The 16,465-nt window shown below is 40.5% G+C and overlaps 2 protein-coding genes across 2 annotated transcripts; one reads left to right on the top strand and one right to left on the bottom strand.

The window, feature by feature from the left end:
• Positions 1–1,431: 1,431 nt before the first annotated feature.
• On the bottom strand, positions 1,432–2,498 carry LOC310855693 (1-phosphatidylinositol phosphodiesterase-like; the record flags this gene model as incomplete). The annotated part of the gene is made up of 2 exons (XM_083760799.1): positions 2,439–2,498; positions 1,432–2,278 (listed from the first exon to the last, which is right to left on the bottom strand). The coding sequence occupies exons 1-2, from the start codon at positions 2,483–2,485 to the stop codon at positions 1,432–1,434; spliced, it is 894 nt and encodes a 297-aa protein (XP_083616925.1). The 5' UTR covers positions 2,486–2,498.
• A 1,501-nt stretch (positions 2,499–3,999) lies between these two features.
• ubqln4 (ubiquilin 4) lies at positions 4,000–15,463 on the top strand. Its single transcript, XM_083760519.1, has 11 exons — positions 4,000–4,154; positions 4,762–4,913; positions 4,996–5,132; positions 6,788–7,044; positions 7,230–7,388; positions 7,479–7,704; positions 8,239–8,378; positions 8,511–8,594; positions 8,907–9,022; positions 9,152–9,320; positions 13,850–15,463. Exons 1-11 carry the CDS (start codon positions 4,008–4,010, stop codon positions 14,000–14,002), a joined length of 1,740 nt encoding a protein of 579 aa, XP_083616645.1. The 5' UTR covers positions 4,000–4,007; the 3' UTR covers positions 14,003–15,463.
• The last annotated feature ends 1,002 nt before the right edge of the window (positions 15,464–16,465 follow it).

Raw genomic sequence — 16,465 nt, 5'->3', positions numbered from 1 at the left:
TATACACATAAGGATGAATGCAAATGCTCACCAGCATCATGCATAAACACACATAATCACCCTAATAAATAATCAAATTTCCTTCCTAACTCACTATAATACCCATAGCAGTTGTTTTGATACACTTTATTAGTAATATCAGTCAAAACATTCAACCCAACTGAGGACTTCCTGATGAAGTTGCTTCATAAAGTGAATCTGTTCCAGAAGTCCCTGACAATATTGTTTATATCACTAGAATACCTGGGATGTGCAAAACCTCACCTCTATTGGTGAAATGGATGTTCACCTGTCCTATAGGCTGTCCTCTGGTACCAGTGACAGATGGTGGTGGAGCCACAGTTTCCGTTTCAGCAAGAATGAGGTGAGGTCACATGCATTCAGTTTTTATTTTGATGTGAAAGCACCTCCCACATACTTCTTGAGCTCACCATGAAACAGATTACAAATAAAAGAAAATCATATAATACTTAGAAGAAGAAGATATTATTGTCTCTATTCGTTGTTAGATGTAAACCACGTGAGGTTTATCAAGAAGTACATAATTATATTATGCTTATAATGAATTACAGTAGCAAAACTAATATTTGAATCCGTCTGATTGTGGTCCTATGGTCATGAAATGTGTGTCATGACCGAAAGAACAAAATTCCCAGAAATTCAGTATGTCTGTGTATGTTTCCATGTCATAAGGTGGACCACAACCGTAAAAGGTTACGGCTTTTTAGTCCACATTGGCGTTCTTCTAATTGATATCACTGTTGTAAAAAATTATTTTAACTGCCAATAAAGTATTCTATCTATCTAATCTGACTTGCAGTGCTAGGGTAGACTGACTGACTGTAGCTATACAGAACAGAAAATTAGCAATAATACAAGTATTGTTTCTACAAAAACAAATGAATGCTATGATTGCGCTAAGTCACTAAATAACCATGGGCTCTATTCTCTCACTCTGTGTGTGTGTGTGTGTGTGTGTGTGTGTGTGTGTGTGTGTGTGTGTGTGTGTGTGTGTGCGTGTGTGTGTGTGTGTGCGCGAGTGTTTGTGCCTGTGTGCCTGTGTGTGTGCGTGTATGACACAATAACCACAGGTTATTCAAAAATCAACCTTAACCCTCTCCTCTTAACACAGAAAATTCACAAAAACGATATGACAAAGTCAAAATTATCACAAATCATCAGAGTGCACCAAATAAACCAACCGATACGATTCAGACTTTGCATTAGACTTTAATTTAGTCAGGTATATTACAGCATACTCAGCAAGGACTTTGCATTTTTCATTACTAACTAGAGCGGCAAATTATTTCAGATTATTTTAAGGCACTAATGAAGCAGACTTTATTAAACAATGCAACTCAGAGCTGGGTGGCTTGATATACAGTAGGCACGAGGGGTCACAACTTAACGATTTGTTAATAGCCTTCTGAGTTACCAGGTATTTAGTGAGAGAATTGTCTGAATGAGGTCAACCCCAGAGAAGTCTGTGGCGATGACACCAAAGCATGGTCTGGGGTGATTTGGAAAGAACTGCCTCAGGTACTGATTTAGCCAGGGGTTAACCTTCTCTGCCACTCTTTTGGGAGTCAGAAACATGCCCCAGAATGTGCCCAGGCCAGTGCCACTAGAGTGTGTCAGAACCACACTATGCCCACCGCAAGCCTCAGTGGCTTTGCTCAAGAGTTTGATAATGACGTTTTCCTTATTTTTAACCTCAGTAACCTTATTGTCAATTTTGGTACCAGTATCAATGAGTGGAATTCCTAGTGTGAAGGTGTTTTTCTGAACAAAGATTATTTTCCCCCTGACCTCACCCATAGTAGGCATTCCACTGCTCACCCAAACATACTCGTCATTGCTAATGAGATTCTGGACCATTTGATTGACAGTGTTTTTACCGAAAAACTGAGGTGTGACCTGGAAAAGGACTGCTTCACTTCTGTACTGTGACAAAAAGGCACGGACAGTGTCCAGGACCTCTCTGAGAGTGCTGTGCTGGTACATTATTCCATGCATTACATAGAGAGTGTCACCCAAAGGAAAGACTTTGATGTCCAAGTAACGTATGCCAGCCCTCAGCTGGTCCTTCAAGGACAAGGCCTGGCACTCAGCCATCGGGCCTCCGTGAAACGCCATGCTCTCATGCGTTCCAGGGAAGGTTATGAGAGTGAGAGGTCGAAAATCCTGAATGCCCGCCATCCAGGGAATGTTATAGTTTTCTGGGAGATGAAGTGTTTCCTTATCATTGAAGAACTGGCCATTTCCATGGCACAAAATCCTGAAAGTTATAATAATGCAGTAATAATATAGAAATAATCAAATCAAAATTGAGAAACACATTGGGTGACCTATTTGTACTTTCAAAACATTGGTGCAACTACATGACGCAAACTTACATATTAGTGCACTGCTTATATAAATGTTCAAACCATACTTACGTGAAAAACAGCAATTGGAAAAAATTGAATGTTCGGCTGGTCTTCATTCTTGCAGAAAAGTATCAAACTGGAAGAAAAACAAAGTAGTGTTTCTTTTACACCATTGAATTTTACAAATAAAATTGTGGTTAGATAGACGTGGTAACTGCATGGTAACTTACCAAAACCTTTAGAACTTCACAGGACACAGTCAAATCATCAGGAGGAGGCCAGGTAGTTCCATGCACACAGAAGTAATTAAGCTCCATCACATCCCTCTCTTATATATTTCAGTTAGCCTATCTGAACAATATAAGGCGTTGACTGAAAATATTAATCTCAAGATGTTGAAACAATAAGATGTTGATATGAATTTAATTCAGGTTACCAGAGGATATTTGCATTTCAGATTGCCTTGCCTATCCCTATAGTATGTGTTAAAGGTGCGGATCACTTGGCCACAGTAGATTAGATCCATATTGTTTTTTGTTTAGTTTGGGAGGAAATGTTTGTCTAATTCTTGACTCTTATCAGTTGCAAGATCAGTTTGTCATGCATGCTCATGTTCTAAAATGTAAATTATTTTACTTTGTGATTTGTTCTGCTCATAGCAATAAAAGCTTGCTCATGTTTGAGAACATAGAAATAGAACACAGACAGATATTACTGATTTAGCATACAGTAGGTGTAGGTTGCATCTGCAATATTTGGTTATTTATGTTTCTCTTTTTGCTGCTGTAAAAAAACATATTTAAATTATAGCCTACCAAACATTTACTCAAGTCATAGAAAAAGAGAGACAATATGGGCACTCAAAGTTGATAAATAAAAGAGTAAAGCCACAGTGACTCAACATTCCATGCTGACAGGTGCTAACCCAGCCTGTAGGATAACATGCAGTGACAAATAATATTATCATTGTAGAGAAAGTTAAGTCTCAAAAGTTACATTGCAGCACTCGATATAGCCTGCCCTAGATTAACCTTGTATTATAATCAAAGGGTTACCAGGAAACTGGATTGGCCCAGTGCACTTAGTCATATTATTATAAAATAATGCTCTTGACTGCTCTTTTACAGGACAGGACAAAATAAAAAACCAATACATTTTGGCAATTTGTCTTAATTACGCCAGGGCTCCACTGGGCGCGTTGCGTCACGCGTGCGTCACGCGTGCGTGCGTCAAAAAACGAACCGGTTCAATTTTATGGTGACGGAGACGCGACGCAACGCGGGCAGTGGAGCCACCCCATAGAGTTATATCTAAGAGCCACCCTCCATTGATTAAAAGGGCACATTCCCGACACTGACGGAGACGCGACGCAGACGCGCCGCAGACGCGCCCAGTGGAGCCCAGGCGTTACACATCTTCAAACAAAGGCCGGGGCCTTTGTTTGAAGATGTGACCCACTGACCCTAACCTCGCGAGTCGCGTCAACCACACCATGCAGGCTTTCCACTGACTGCCCAGACCTGCTCCCATAACACTTCCAGGCCACTAGAGGCCAATAGTGTGTTTCTCCGGTAAGAAATGCCGCCTTGATACAGGTTTTGTCGCTCTTGACAGTGTCGTCATGGTCAGTTAGTAAAGATGGCGGAGAACAGCGGCATAGAACCCACCGTGGATTCTAGCGTTGATGAAAATGTCACGCAAGGCGGGACTATGATCGGGGTCACTGTTAAAACTCCGAAAGACAAAGAACAGATCGTCATCTCGGAGAGTGCTTCTGTCTCACTGGTACTTTATTACATAACGTTTTGCCGCTGGACCTGGTTATCTCGGGCCAGCGTTAGAGCTAGGCTAATCAAGCTAATGGCTAACTTTAGCTAGTTCACGTCATCTGGTTATCTGTCAGAATAACACAGTAAAGTTTCACTTACTCTGACCGATCGTATTCTTTGGTCTGCGTATTGCCGTATTTAGTAGCGATTGTAAACTGATTACTATCAACGTTAACTAATACTAGTCAGTCCTGTGGGCTGTTAATTGCGACATCACAAGTCTGTCAGCTAAAATGAAGTTAACACTACAGTTCATCTTGATAAGCATCGTCACATACATCTGACGTTGTAACGTAGTCTTATCGCGTTAACAGTTATTGTAAATAAATAAGGAGTTATTGGGCTAGGCAATAACCAAGTGTATGAAACATGCCAAATTAAATTAAACATAATTATGACCCGCTTTATTGAATCATGTTGGCCATCAAGCAATATAGCACCTATACTAATTCTGTTTTTAATGACCGTAGTCAGAACTTGACATGGATTTGGACATCTGTAGTTTCTTGCTGAGCTTTTCCTTTTAACTACACTGACCTGAGTTATGTAATTTCTTCAAACAGTTCAAAGATGAGATATCAAAGAGGTTCAAGGCCAAAAAAGATCAGCTGGTGTTAATATTTGCTGGGAAGATCCTGAAGGATGGGGATTCTCTAAACAAACTTGGCATCAAAGCCGGGCTTACTGTTCATCTTGTTATCAAGACTTCACCAAAGTAAGATGTCAAAACCATTACATTGTTATGGATGAGCATGTTTGTGATTGTTATAAGATGGTTTATGATTGATTTGTCTCAGATCCACAGGGGGTGACGCACCCCAGACGTCAGGTTCCAGTTCTGCGACATCTCAGGCCAGCAACAGTACTACTAACATCACTGCCAGCACCACATCAAACACAGGACCCACACCAGCACAGCCTGCCAACATATTGAGTAAGTATACTATAGATTTTCTTGCCTCAAAGTACAGACGGGGTATGCCCTTCTATTATCATATTATATAATTACCTGGCACAATCAGCATCCTTACAGAATTAGAAGGGGAGATTGATGACAGCCAACAATGCCAGTATGAAAATCAACAAAAGACTTGGCTGATTTTGTCAGTGCAATTTGTTTATATCTGATGCTGGGAGTTGATACCTTGAACATCATATCGCTATGACAACATTTCTCTAAAGGGTAGAGTGCCCATCTTTGTCCCTGATTGTTTTAACATAATCAAATCTGTTTTGGCTCACACAGAGGCCTGTCGATACATCCACTGAATTTAGACTACTGTCCCTCATTCCTAATGCCACGAAAACATTTAGAATACGTCTGAAACCTGATTGATAGCAATAAATCAAGTTTGCTCTATCCAGGCAAATTCGTCAATCTCAAGTGAAGCATATTTTTATTTTTTATATGGGAGACTAGAATATGCATTTCCAGAGTTGGTGTTACTCTTGCAACAAGACATAAAACATAATAGCCCACTAGCAGCCCCTAGAGGCCATGCTGCTCCTTTCACTCAATCTGAAAAAATGTGGACAGTTGGTGCTAGTATATGGGATCACCAAATTAGTTGGGTTCATCATCTGATGAACAAACTCCATGACAATCCAGCAATTTGTTTTCAAGATAGGTTGTTTGCATACAAAGTGTTGGATGGACAGACAGACATCTGCATTCAAGGCTTAAATCTTATGAATAACAAATGAGACATACAACCAAGAAATCATTGCATCATTGATGTTTCAAAATGTATTAAGTGAATGACTAGTGACTAGAACAGGGGTTCCCAACCTTTGTATTGTCACAGACCGGCTGACAGTTCATAAAAATGATCACGGACCGGCACAGGGAGGGGGGCGGGGGGTGCTGCGTGTCATTGTACCAAAATCTAACGTTCTCACGGAAGACAGTTGACTTAAATAGGCTACCCACTGATTTTATTATTACTATATCACAACATAATGTTATATCATTGACTTAAATGGCGTTATATCAACTGAGTATGATTTTTTTTATTTTTTATGTCTTTTTCAGAAATTACTTTAAACATGTGGAACAGTTAAAGGACAACTTAATTTTTTCAAACAAGGTTCATGTTTTAGGTTATTATTAGAGAAAGTAAAAGATGAGTGTTAATCTTTTTTTCATTTGCTGCTTTCTTTCGTTTTAGGGATTTTAGCTGTTTTTGACAGGGGGCGGGGGCATTCGAGCATGGGGCTAAATATGTATTTTTTTACAAAATATTATGGCGATTTCTTTTTTTATTATTTACTATAGTCCTACTAGACCCCAATAAATTGCATCTGGCCACAAAAGATCACGAGATCTACTGAATGTGTCAAACTGCATATTGAGCCTATGACACACAGTGTGGCTTCCCCCCCCAGTAGGCCTCCTTCACATTCAGTAGATCCTGTTATCTTCTGTGGCCAGATGTAATTGGGAACCTCTGCTCTAGAAGACAATTCTAATAATCAGCCATATATCCATAAAAAACCTCCCAGCCCAACAAGCCAGTTCCTTATATCATAGGCATAGCACAACTCTTAATTTCTTTCCCTCACTTTCTCTGTCTTCTTGTTTCTCAACAGGTGGGCTTGGTGACTTGTCTGCCGTTCCAGGCATGGGCTCTTCAAACTTCCTGGAGATGCAGCAGCAGATGCAGCGGCAGCTGATGTCCAATCCGGAGATGCTCTCACAAATAATGGAGAACCCACTGGTGCAGAACATGATGTCCAACCCAGACCTGATGAGGCAGATGTTTGTGGGGAACCCACAGATGCAGCAACTGATGGAACGTAACCCTGAAATTTCCCACATGCTCAACAACCCGGAGCTCATGAGACAGGTCAGAGCAGAGCTTTGCAGTAGAGAGATATATATTCTGTAATACTTACTCATGATTTCTTGCAATTGATGCAATAATTACTATTGCTGCAGTGAAAACAAGAAACAATGTATTTAGGAAACTAAATAATCCCTGGTTTCTGATCAACAGTTTGAACCATCATCTCTGTCTCTGCCTCTCAACAGACTATGGAGTTGGCAAGGAACCCAGCAATGATGCAAGAGATGATGCGTAACCAGGACCGCGCACTTAGCAACCTGGAGAGCATACCTGGAGGCTACAATGCTCTCCGAAGGATGTACACAGACATCCAGGAGCCTATGTTCAGCGCTGCTAGGGAGCAGGTGAGTTATAATTGTCTGTCCTGCCACTGACACACTTGCTGGCTCCTCACTTCCAGAAAGAAATCAACTATGTTTTTGTATTTGTTGTAGTTTGGAAGCAATCCCTTCTCTGCCTTGGGAGGTAATGCAGATGGTTCTGGTGCACAACCGTCCAGAACGGAAAATAGAGAGCCTTTACCGAACCCCTGGGGACCTCCACCAACGGCGGCATCAGAAAGTCAGAGGACAGGCACCTCTGCACCCTCCGCCTCCACGGGGGGCAGTGGGCCTAGCATCTCCAGCCCCCTGGGTATCAACACCATGGGCCTTGGCAACGGTACAAGCTCTTCTCAACACGTAACAGCATGATATTGGTTTTGTTTATCTAGTAGGTTTTGTTGTTTGACACTCAGTGAGTCTGTGGATTTGAGCGTGGATAAGATGTTGGCACGGTGTAACCATTTACTCCATAAAAAACATTACAGCTTACACATACACATGATGCTCATCTTTCATAAATTAGTTTATTGTCAAGTTATGTAGGTTATCTGTTGGCCACTCATCCAGAGAGAAGAATAATATAGATTAATAACATACTAGTAGTACTAGTAAGTAACTAACCCTAAAGAAAACATAAACTCCTAGATTAATAACATTACTAGTAACTAACCGTAAAGAAATCAAGGGTCACGGTCAAAGAGTATTAAAAAGTATTAATAGTCTGTTGTATTTCCAATATTGACCATAGCATAAGTGGATGAGGCATGCTAGGTAAATAAATAGTCAAGGAAATAAGTGTATGAGTTTCTGTCATTGTTGTATATAAATATTGTATGTAGCTCTCACAACCTACTTACTGTCTTGTGCTCAGGTGTGTTCAGTAGTCCTGGTATGCAGAGTATGATGCAGCAGCTCACAGAGAACCCACAGCTGTTACAGAACATGCTGTCGGCACCATACATGCGCAACATGATGCAGTCTATGGCACAGAATCCAGACCTGGCCTCACAGGTCTGCACTGTTTAAATTATTTGGGGTTAATAAAGGGTTTTTTCACTTTTTTGAGGGTGAATTGCCATTTCATAATTTGCCTCATTTATGTGGTTATGACCATTTTGTTAACGTTAACTCTTTACCCCTCAGGCATTGATGAACAACCCCCTCTTTGCTGGGAACCCACAATTGCAGGAGCAGATGAGAAATCAGCTTCCAATGTTTCTCCAACAGGTTAGGTTCCTCTGTCTTTGTGTTCACTGGTACATGGTGGCAATTTGCGTACATTCTGAAACAATTACCATGTGGTTTACAATTACATAATTTAATAAAGACAAATAATGTAAGCAATTAGCAATACATATGCCAGACTCCTGAATTAATCTTATGAAGAAATCAAAAAGACATATGAGCCTTAAATAATACTTTCAAGTCTCTGTCCCATGTCTTGTAAGCAGTATAAATATTATACATTATAAGTTATATTTAGAGTGTGAAACAAAAATGGGCCTGTCAAATTGACATGTCTTTTTCATGGCTGGTCAGATGCAGAATCCTGAAGCTGTGTCCACAATGACCAACCCCAGAGTAATGCAGGCCTTAACCCAGATCCAACAAGGCCTCCAGACGCTACAGACGGAGGCACCTGGCCTCATGCCTGGGTACATGCACCAGATTCACATATTTTTCAAATGTGGCATTAGCCAGTGTTTGTATCATAGTTTGGGGCAGGGGCTCCAGGCGTTTGAGATATTGCCAGGGAATTAAATATTTACCGTCTCTCTTCATAGCATGACACCCGGAGTCTCCCCACTTATTCCTCCCACCACAGGGGTCAGTGTGGCCCCAGAAAACTCTTCTGCCTCAACACCAGGTTCCAATTCTACTTCGGCCACTAGTTCTTCTCAGCAGCAGCTCATGCAGCAGATGATACAAATGTTTGCTGGAGGAGGATCATTGGTATGAAGCTGTTCTAACACTGAATTTATTTGTGAATAGTACTAATAATTTTAGGATGAGATTAATTTAGCCGTTATAATTTAACCCATTTTAGGCGTGAACCCCTTTTGGTGTTAGCATTACGTTATGCTTTAGCTATTCAAAAATAGCAGATCTACAAGCTCATAGCGCGCCACTCGGTGGCGCGCTATGAGCTTGTAGGTCTGCTATTTTTGAAAAATCGAAGAACGACTGACATAGAAACATAGCTTTTTCAGAAAACTGTCATTTTAAAACAGACATTTTTAGAATCTGATCTCAGGTCAGAATGGGTTAATTCCTCTTCACACATCTTTGTGTGTTGTCAATGCTCTTATATCACTCACCTGCCCCTACCAGGAGGACGTAGAGCCTCCGTTCTACTCCTCCTGCCCAACACTCCTCCCCAGCCCGTAGGAGTATGTGCAGTAACAATATCAAACACCCCTCCCGCCATCCCTTCCACGAACACGGGACAATTGTGTTTGTATAGAATCTCAAACAAAGCGGACCCCCAGCCTCCTCAGTGGTGGGCAGAATCGTTGCCACTGTGCCATCAGTTTGTTCTTGGTCACAATGGGCCTGATTCTTCAAAAACGAAATGCGCCAGAGTGTAACGGTGGCGGAAACAGATATCGTATTTATCCGTCCGATCAAGCTACGTTGAGATGACGTGTTATTCAGAGAGTGGTGTGTAACACAGGTGCGCTGGCGTATCGCAGGTGTATGTCATACTGAATTCAGCTGGTGCAAAGTGATCGGAAAAGCACCCGACAACCTCATTTGCATTGATCCACGCCCAATTTCATACCATAAAAGGCTTCAAGCATGACTCAGCAAATCCGTCCGTCAAAAAAAGAAAAAAGGCTTTGCAGACATAGCGGCTTCACAAATTAGGCCTAAAATAAAAATGATTGCTGGAAAGAAATCACAGCCGCGGTCACTGCTATGAATATAGCCCGCACTCTATTAATTTAATAATTCTACACATGTAGGAGCAGGACAGGCTTTTATGTTATGTCGTTTTTGCACCATTGTATTACCACTGTAGGCTACTATATATGTACAAACTGACATCAATCCATCAAAGGACACCAAAGGAAATTAAAATATTTCCAAGCTTACAACGGTGTGTGCTCCGCTGAAGCAATATAATTATAATTTATTTAATTCAGTTCGGGACCAAGGCGGGTGCTCAGTGCTCACTCACACCTTTGCAGAGGTAAAACATATCCGATATTTAAAATATCGGATATATGTCAAATTGTCAATGCAAAAGTCGTCTTTTGAGAGAGAGCTAGAGAGAGAGACAGAGAGAGGGAGGGGGCATGGGCCCTCGACACTGGTTTGCGCGATAAAGAACAGTAGCCTATACATTCATAAGTGAATAATTATAGGCCTACCTCGTAGGCCTGGGATCTTCTTGTCTGAAGAAATTATAATCCAGTGAGTTTATCCAGTGAGTTAAACTATTCTGTGTGTGGCATCCATGTGATCAATATCGATATACATTATTATAAATTCTGTCTGTCTGTCCGTCATGTTTGTGAACAAGCGCGAGTGGAGGTGAGCTGGCTTAAAAATATGATATGACTGGCCGACTTTCAAACACGCTGACGCCATTCATTAGGCAAATGTGGTCTTCTATTTTTTATATAGGGCTAATTGGCCCTATTCATTTTCCAATGTGAATCGGATCGGCAGCACGCTGCTGTCTGCCCCCCCCCCCCTTCCCACACACACACACACACACACACACACACACACACACACACCGACAGTGAACTCAAGGAGCTCCGTAACAAAACAATTTCAATAGGCCTGCCGCCTACTGCAGGCATTACTACACTTAACAATGTTGGATTCGTACTGTGCAGAATGCAGATAAGCCTATGTTCTTATTATAATTGTGAGTTTGTTTTTTAACATGCAGCGCGAGTCCGCGAGAGCCGATCTACAAGCTCACAACCGTTGCACTTCGAGTAGAAGGCTGCCGAGTGAGCAGCCCCAATCGCGCATGATAGAAATATCCTAATGCATGCATTTAGGCATACAAGTGCACTCGGCTTTTATATATATATATATATATATATATATATATATATATATATAGGCTATCATGTGCTGATCGACCAATATGTTGGGGACACATGCCTACATATTTTATCTGAGATTTGGGAACAATTTATTGATTCAGCATGAAGACTAAAGCCTTCTGAATAAATCTATACGCAAGTGTATGCTTGCGTAGATTTCTCCGCCACCTAAAGAGGTCCCGTAGGATTTGGCGGAGTTTCCGAACAACCTACGTGAGCGTCAAGTTCACGGTCATTTCCATGAATTCCAAATTAATGTGGGAAATCCACGTAAATGCCTTTCCGCTGATATTTTGACGTGACGCTAGCGGAAACGCGTTGAAGAATCAGGCCCAATATGAGTAAAATGCCTGGACTCACTGATTTGTTTTACTCATTTTCTTCTCTTAACCCATTTTGGGTGGGAACCCCTTTTGGTGTTAGTATTATGTTATGCTTTAGCTATTGAAAAATAGCAGATCTACAAGCTCATAGCGCGCCACCGAGTGGAGCTACGAGCTTGTAGGTCTGCTATTTAAAAAAAATCGAAGAACGACTGACATAGAAACATAGCTTTTTCAGAAAACTGTCAGGATGTAGAAGACATTTTTTTTTATCTGATCGTCGTAATGACCGGGTTGTCTCACACACACGCCATTGACACCAATACGATCGAACTATATGCAAACCAAGCACATACTGTACATCGTCGGGTATGGACTAATTTTGTATAATTTAGGGAAATCATTTCAGTATTTTCATCGAGCTACCTAAAAAATTGTTAAGCTGTTTTTTTGTTTTGTACTTTTTGTGGTTTGAAACTTTAAACCACCACTAGATGAAGGCTCAAAGTCTAGCACCTAACTGCTATTATTATACAGCTACATCTCAAAGAATTAGAATATTCTGCAAAAGTTCATTTTCTTCCGTAATATAATAAAGAAAAGTGAAACTTTCATATATTCTCAATTCATTGCGTATGAAGTGAAATATTTAAAACCTTTTTTTGTTTAAAACTTGATGATTATGGCATACATCTCATGAAAAAAAAAATCCTAAATCAAAATATTAGAATATTTTACGAGACCACTAAAAAAATGATTTTTTTAATCGAGAAATGTCGACCATCTGAACAGTACATTAATGTATGCAGTCAGTACTTGGTCTGGGATACTTTTGAACAAATTATTTCATCAACGGGGGTGGCATGGAGGTGATCAGCCTTTGTCACTGTTGAGGTGTTATGGAAGCCCATGTTAGCTTTGATAGCAGCCGTAAATTAATTTGTATTGTTCAGTCTTAGGGGCCGATTCATACTCCTGCTCCACTGCGGGCAGGTGCCAAATCCAGCTGGAAAATCAGCATCTCCATAAAGCCTGTAAACAGAAGCACAATGTGCTCCAACATATCCTGATAAATGGTTGTGTTGACTCTGGACTTGATACAACACAGTGGACCAATACCAGCAGATGACATGCAGCCAGATAGAAAGCTGGCCCAGCCCAAAATTGTTTTTGTTTGTTTATAATAAATAAATACATGAATAATGTGGTGTGGCGTCACGTGCGTGCGTGCATGCAGGCCCACCCACTCCTGACCAGGCCCATCCAGAACTTCAGTACTGGCTTTGTCATGGATGACATGGAACCCCAAATCATCACTGGAGTCAACATAGCCATCTATCAGGATATTTTAGAACACTTTGTGCTTCTGTATGTTGACAAGGTTTACGGAGATGCTGATTTTCCTTTCCAGCTCGATTTGGCACCTGCTAACGGAGCCAAAACTACTAGCAACTGGTGTACTGACCATGGTATTACTGTGCTTAACTGACCAACCAACTGGCCTAACCTGAAACCCATGGAGAATCTAGGTTGTATTGATGATTTGGGGTGCCTCAGAGGAAGGTCTGAGACACAAGACTCAACAATACAAACTTAACAATATTAACTTACGGCTGTTATTAATGCAAACCTGGGCTTTCATAACACCTCAACAGTGCAACAGGCTGATCACCTCCATGCCACGCCCCATTGATGAAATTCAATGAAGTTCAAAAGTAGCCCAGACCAAGTATTGACTGTATACATTAGATGGGATAGAGATAGGAGTTTTGATTTTGGTTTTAAATATTTCACTGTATGCGCAATTAATTGAGAATATATGAAAGTTTCACTTTTTGAATTATATTACGGAAGAAAATGAACTTTTGCAGAATATTCTAATTCTTTGAGATGGAGCTGTACTTAGCAGTATGAATGGGGAATGATAGCATTGGCAATAAGCCGTTTTACAATTAATTGTTTTTATGTTGTTTGGGATTCCCTAGCTTGTCATGCACTTTATTTCTATTTGGGAATTCAGCCAGTTTCAAATTCATGTAAATTTGTATTTGTGGCCAATATGTGACTTTGGGCTTAATCATGTCCCTTGCAGACTCAGACCCCAGAAGTACGCTTTCAGCAGCAGCTTGACCAGCTCACCGCCATGGGGTTCATCAACCGTGAGGCTAACTTACAGGCACTTATCGCTACAGGAGGGGATATCAACGCTGCCATTGAGAGACTGCTGGGCTCCCAGCCCTCCTAACTCTCAGGCCCACTCAGTTTGCTGTGAGCAATGGCAGGAATGAAGGAAACAGTGATACCTTGAGAGAAGAGGGATTCTGATGATTGAAGGTTTGAAGACTGGAAGAGTACAGGATCAGAACGGGAGATTCTTAAAACAACGAAATGTCCTTCATCACATGCAAATATGCTCATGCTCCTCCGACTCAGTGGACTTCCAATTACTCATCTCTTTAGTGTGATCTGTGAATCCTAGGAAACCTGAACAGGGAAATTGTAAAAGGAGATGGAGAGGGTGGGGGGGGCATTGCCGATTTCAGTTGCTAATGGAAACGGTTCCATGCTAGTGCTGTAGAACAATGCTGTGAAATGATGCCACAACTAACACACCGTCTCATTACTGCCTTCAATGCAACTGGAGATTATTTCCGGAATGAGAAACTCATTCAGCAGACTTATGCATGAGGTTACCCAGGTATTAAATCACTTGAATGGATTGTGCTTGGGTGGCAACTTAAGAGTTGAAAGTTTTGTCATTTGACAAGGTTTGGCAGTTGCTGGTTTGAAGCCCCTCTGGCTCTTCTTTATGTTTGGAGAACTTGCTTGTTTTGAAAAAATTCCCTCTTCTCTATCTTTAATCCGGCCTGATTGACTAGTATTTATTGCTGTAGTAGTTACCATCTGTCTATTTCTTTGTCTAACTCACACTTTGACAAGTTCTTCACGTTTTGTGTCCCCCCCCCCCCCCCCCTTTCTTCTTCCACAGCCTGATGAAAATGCTGTTGGAATCATTAATGTGTGAATACTTTTCACAGCTGCCTAAGTCCTAAGATGTCTGCTTACATGTTTAGCTTGTTTGGCAGGGTGTCGTGAGGGAAGTTAAGTGATTTGTTCTGGGGAAAAAAGAAATATCTATATATATATATCTATATATATATATATATATATATATATATATATATATATATATATATATATCATAAACAAGATACTCACAAATTGAGGGTTAAAGGCATTTGGGGTGGTATATATTTTAAGACTTTGGCATAACGTTACACAAAACATTTTCCGGAGGTAGGATCAATTTATATTTTAGATATTGGGTTGTCAAATTGTATTGTATGATCGATATATATTTTGGAGTGAAGTCCTTAGAACAATGTTCTGTTGAGTTCAACCAATTGATTAGAAAAATAATTATATGTCCAGGGATGTTTTCAACGTTGAAAGGAATGAACCTTTTACAATAACAAATGTTGTTTATTTTCACAGTGTAGTGCCTAAAAATAACATGTTTCGGGTTCAGCAATATATTACAATTAAATATGTGAAATCTATAGCAATGTCGTACTAATGGCATCTGACTTTTGTTAATACCATGTATTATTTGCCGTATCTGCTGGTTTAAGAAATCCTATTCATCTCTGCCTTTTTCTTGGACTCCATTCACTACTATTCTAATAATATCTTTCAAAAACCTTAATAGTGTGTTGGTAATTAATTTCACTATAGTTGTATAAGTGCTGTAGCGAGGAAGTTGTAATTAGGTTTTCAATCTAATGGGTCCCAGGCCAGGACCCAGGGGTGGTCCTTTAGATGGGACATTTTGAGTCCTACTTCAACAACATTAGAGTACAGTACTGAGTACAGTATTGCATCAAAGGACCCCCGGAGAGTGAAATGATTACGTCCTTTCTCAATTTAGTGAGTCTTAAGCCCTAACTAAAACAGAGGGTCGCCATGCAACTACTTGCAACATGCAACTACTTGCAACCATTATTCCCAATGGTATGTTGCAAGGAGTTGCATTGGTGTGGTTTGGGCCTAAGGATGCAGGATATTTGCATCACTAAATATGTTTACTTTTATCCTTGCAAGATACACTGCCTTCGCCCTACGGTGTTTATAGGTACAGAGAAGACCATTATGTCATGCAAGTGTGTCAGGGACTCTAGCCAAACACCTTAACCATTAGACTCAGAGGGAATTCCCTCATGGCCAGCGGAGATATTAGGCTTTTGGTCTTCAGGACAGGTTGAGGCTCTGCGCAATAACGTAACAGTCAAGTAATGACTGTAGTGACTGAAGTAGTGACTTCACATTGATATCTACCGGTAACTTGTTTTGCTGGCCAGATACTGCCAGTGGTGGACAAAGTGAGTTTACAAACTGGTAAGTGAAAGTAGCTGTCAAATTTGCACTAGAGTTAACTTTGTTACTTGTGTCTTTTACAAATATGTTGGTATTGAAAAGTACACTTTACGAAGTACTTTTTGTTTTTGTTTTAATCACTGCTTTGAAAGACTTTCCACATTTCCAAACAATACTGTAATTTAGATTGTGCTATTTTCCCTATTGTTATAAAAGGTTATTTCATACTTAGCTCTGGTCCATAGCTCTAATGCGTTAGAGCTATGGACCAGAGCTATTTCATACTGTACTTTTCCCTTCCTAGAAATATGGAGGTGAAAGTACAATATACTAA

Source organism: Protomyctophum parallelum (assembly GCF_964188405.1).
Source record: "Protomyctophum parallelum genome assembly, chromosome: 3".
NCBI classification, from domain to species: Eukaryota; Metazoa; Chordata; class Actinopteri; order Myctophiformes; family Myctophidae; genus Protomyctophum; species Protomyctophum parallelum.
The sequence above is the reverse complement of the archived record's forward strand: the minus strand, read 5'-3'. Positions and strand labels throughout refer to the sequence as shown.